General features: G+C 43.2%; 1 protein-coding gene across 2 annotated transcripts in view; it reads left to right on the forward strand.

Moving 5' to 3' along the window:
• TYRO3 (TYRO3 protein tyrosine kinase) overlaps nucleotides 1-4,419 on the forward strand; it is a 42,348-nt gene that overhangs the window by 18,299 nt on the left and 19,630 nt on the right. For both annotated transcript variants that reach the window (XM_008639465.2, XM_017741871.1), the window contains 3 exons: nucleotides 1,866-2,043; nucleotides 2,503-2,645; nucleotides 3,913-4,057. In XM_008639465.2, the coding sequence (XP_008637687.2) occupies nucleotides 1,866-2,043; nucleotides 2,503-2,645; nucleotides 3,913-4,057 (466 nt within the window). The remainder of the gene's footprint in view (nucleotides 1-1,865; nucleotides 2,044-2,502; nucleotides 2,646-3,912; nucleotides 4,058-4,419) is intronic.

A 4,419-nucleotide genomic window follows, 5' to 3' on the forward strand; every position in this document is an offset into this window, starting at 1 on the left:
GGAGTGGAATTTCTATGGGGTGTTGCCAACTATGCAGAGGAGGATTATAAACTCAAGGTATGCTGGAAGCAGTCTGGATAATTTACTTGCAGTCCTCTTTTTATTGGGGGGGGGGGAACAGAGATTTCATGCTCTGATGTTTATTATATTTCAGAAGTAAAAGAAATCATCTAGTTTTAACTGGTAGAAAGAACTCCTGAAGGCAGCTGGCCCTGGTCTCTGGGTTTTGTTGCTGCTTCTGTTCTTGCTTGCAGTTGAAAATGGTTTTCTTCCTCTGTTTTACAATGCCAGTTATCTCCAGCTGGAACAGCCTATTCTCTCTGGCTTGCATGCTGCAATGCTAATCATTCTGGGGTTTAAGTTGTCCCTCTCACTTTTGGCAGGGGCAGGGGTGGGGGATGGGGCATGTGGAAAAGAGGTTGAATCAGAGCAGCCCAGTTTCTGTCCACTCAGCAGTCTCTCACCCCTTTTCTAAGCCTTTTCTGTTCTATTTGGGGAGGACGGAGTCTGGGAGCAGGGTAACTTGGCAATGACCCTGCACTGTCAGAAAACCGTGCTTCCTCTGACTCCCACATTGAGACATTCTGTGTGAGGCATTGACCTACATTTCCATGTGAAAATGCACGTGTTCCTGGCTCCTCATGATTGCACTTTTGCTGGGAGTCTCCCAGAAAGAGAAGGGGGATTGGAAGTTTGCTGTGTTTTTCTGGCACTCAGGCATTGCAGCGGGTGCCCCAGGAGCACCATGCTCAGACAAACAGATTGCTTCTGGGGACAGGGCAGGGAATGGCAGCGTTTTCTGACTTAACACAGGCCAAGTTCCAGGGTGTGAAAGGGGCAGGTGCAAGAGCACCAGCTCTTGGGAGTGTTGAACAGAAACTCATCGTCCAGCAGACAGGGTTTTACACAAAAGTTGTCTTGTTTTTTCCTTGCTTTGGATGAGACTGATAATGACTCACAACATGCTTTTCTATTCAGGAAACTCGAGATTCTTCCTTTCCACCAGCCAAATAAATCAGTGTGCCAAAAGTGTTTGTGAGAGCGAGCGGAGGGGCAGTGAGAAAGGGAGAAAGGCTGCCATATAAAATATATAAAGTCCATATGACTCTTTCGCTTTTGTCAGTACATCTTGCTTTTACTCTCAGCTTTGCTATTTGATATGCACTTGAGGAGAAAGTCTGAGCCTGGGAGCTATGCAGTGATTTCTGCTATTGCCAGTACAAAAGTAGGAACACTGAACCTGCCTGTGCATTAAAAGCACACAGTGATATCAGATTTAAATTGACATTCATGCTGCTTTAAAGCTCAGAATTGGAAACAAAAGAAAAAGAAGGGATGCAGGAGTGGTAAGAAGTTTCTTTTCAGTTAATTTTGAAACAGGTTAGTTGAACATGTCTACCATGTCTCTCATCCACTAAAAAATTGAAAGTATACAAACTTCTGGAAAAAAGAGGTTGGCAAAAGGTGACAGTAGGCAACAGGCAAGTTGCTCTACCAGTTTCCATAGTTTTCATTGCCCAGATTTAAACAAGCCTCAGAAGCTGGCTGCTACCACTCAAAACGACAAGCACATTTAGTTTTCTTTGAAGGAATAATAATCAACTGTAGAAATTGTAAGATAAGGGAGGAAATGTTTTAAAATATGGAACCAAATTTTCATCTGGTGGAAAATTTTTGTACTGCCCGAGTGATGTCATTTCATGATTTTTAGTTTGACAACTCCCTTTTCAGTATTTTAAGCATCACTGGTACTATATCTATTCTTACACTTTCCTAAACTGACAATTAAATGGGTTGTTACCCATATGGACATGTTAGTCATACTGTTTATGGTACCAGTCATCTCTGTTTCACTCTTGGCACAGGTAGCTGAGTCACCAGATGACCAGGAGGTCTCCACTGAAGTCACCCCAGTGCCACCCTTTGCCTACGGCGTGCAAGGCCTGAAGCATTCCACCAACTACAGCGTTCGTGTGCAGTGCAGCAATGAGATGGGCAGCTCCCCTTTCACCAACAGGGTTTATTTCCAGACCCTGGAGCTTGGTAAGAAACAGCAGACAGGAACAGGACAGCAGTTCTGAACCTGAAAAAGAGATGATTATAAATGTCGTTAACTCCTTGCTAGTTCTGAAATATGGGAAGCATTATGCTGTTGGATTGCTCATCCGCTGTAAGGGTCTCCTAGAACAAAACAAGAGCAGACAGTCAAGTGTGGTTAACAGCAATGATGCATAATGCAGGAGCTGACCCAGCCATGGGGCTTCTGCATGCTGGTCCCATTAGCTCTGTGAGATTCTTGGGATCTTGAGAGAAGTGAGAGCTGCTGACCTGTCTTCTCCACTTGAAGCCACAGAGTGCTGGTGGCTTGCAGAAGTTGTTCTCTCCCCTCACACCCTCTCTTTTCTGGATGATCTCAGGAAAGAGGGTGAAAATGCCATTTTCAGTGTGGATAGTGCCTTATTTTCCTGCACAAAGTGATTGTGTTCTGTTCTCTGCTTTCAGCTCCAAACAGCACCCCTCAAAATATCCATGTTATTCAAAGAGATCCTGGTCTAATTTTGGAGTGGGAAGGTGTGGCTCCAGATGTGCTGAAAGAAAATGTCCTGGGATACAGACTGGAATGGATTCAGGATAATGTAACTCAGGTAACAGATTGAGAAGGTACTGAGCCATTGAACACAGAGCTGCAGAAGGTTTATATTAAATTTGCTAGGCATTAAGGTCCCTCATCTATACCAGGGGATTAGATTGGTGACACTGCTTTTGTGTAAATGGATCTATTCTGACTTTAGGGAATGCCTCAGTATTTGACTTCAAGATTTAGGGCCATTTCTTCCTTCCTGGCATATTCAGAATTCCTTCACTTGAATGTTCTTCTGCAGTCAGACCAGTTCTCTGCCGTTCCTTGTACAAGAAGGACAACACAGAGAGAATCCACTTTGTCTCTCTCTGACTCTTTCTTGGGCTGTCCAGCTCAGACAGTGTAGGATCTGGGCTTTCTCTCTCCTGTGACTGGGCCTTGGCTTTCCAAATCCTAGGAGCAAAGGTGTATTTAACAAGTGAATGAGTTGTGCTGTAAATCACAGAAGGAAGGTTGTGGATTCTTAATACTTAGGGAGTTGAAAGGACCCTGACAGCATGAGAGCCTTTCATTTGTTCTTTGGCATTGACCTTTCCCAGGTATCTATCAGCCTTTGAAGTTCACAGCATTTCTTATGGTTTCTAGCTTCCTAATAGGTATTTACCCAGTGCTTATTAATGAAGAGCAAGCCTATAATAATAGACAGCTGGAGGAAAAAGAGACTTATTTCCTATTTTGTATGACCCATTTCATACTAGGTCAGCATCATTGACTTTGAGTGATGGTGTTTTGAGTTCTCATTGAATTTACACTGTGTCAGTGGTGGCAGCCAAATACTCATGGGTTTGCTGTATGAAGAAGATCCACAAAACTACTGAAAATATGTTGGCCTTGCCATCCTAAGTGAAAATTGGTGCCGAAATTCAGAAGCCATTTAGGATTTGGTCAACAAGTTAGAACAGACAGACAGACTCCTCCCTTGGATTAAAACCACCAGATGCTTTACAGTAAATCACAAGAAGGAGGTGTATCTTTTAATAGCAGAGAAAACCATATTTCTATAGCAACATGCATGGGAGGACCTGAAAGGAAGAAATTATTAAACCTCCTATCTGCCTTATGCCTTGGGAAACTGCTAGCAATTTTTGGGAAGAGAAACCCAAGACAACAGCCCAAATCTCAGGCAAAACTGAGCTAAGGATTGAGGAGTCACAATTCCCAACCCTTGTTGTAGTGCCAGTGAAGTACATGGTACTGTTTTGGTTTAAAGGTGAAGTTTTACATTAGATGCCTTTTAAGACAGCTCACAGTTTGTTGTCATTTGCACTCAGGGGGAGATGGTCGTGCAGGACACAAAAGCCAATCTCACCATGTGGAATCCTCTCAAAGACCTGATTATCAGGGTGTGTGTGCTGAATTCTGCAGGGTGCGGGCCGTGGAGTGACCTCTTCCTGCTTGAAGCCCAGGAGGTCATGGGTGAGTGTCCACTATTTTCTCTTCACTTTGGGGGAAAAGTCAGAAATACTGGGACTGCTGCTTTTTCTGAGTCTTTTTCTTTCAGTGCTCACAACTTACTGAGACATATGGGCTTATACAACAGCACACTTCATCAAGGAGACTGGAAATTCAATAATCTTTAAAGAGCTAGTATAAACAAAACACTTCTGGCCTCTACTGTGTCTTCTTAGAACAGTGTTTTACTGTGCTTAGTGCAGAGCAGAAGGGCAGACACAAAGAAAATATGCAAATGAAGGTTTATACAGATTTACACAAGTAAATGTGACAGAAAACTCCTCTAACACAGATTCTCTTCTTTGATTTAGTTTTATGCCATTCCT

Source organism: Corvus brachyrhynchos, unplaced genomic scaffold, assembly GCF_000691975.1.
Source record: "Corvus brachyrhynchos isolate BGI_N302 unplaced genomic scaffold, ASM69197v1 scaffold115, whole genome shotgun sequence".
Classification (NCBI taxonomy): domain Eukaryota; kingdom Metazoa; phylum Chordata; class Aves; order Passeriformes; family Corvidae; genus Corvus; species Corvus brachyrhynchos.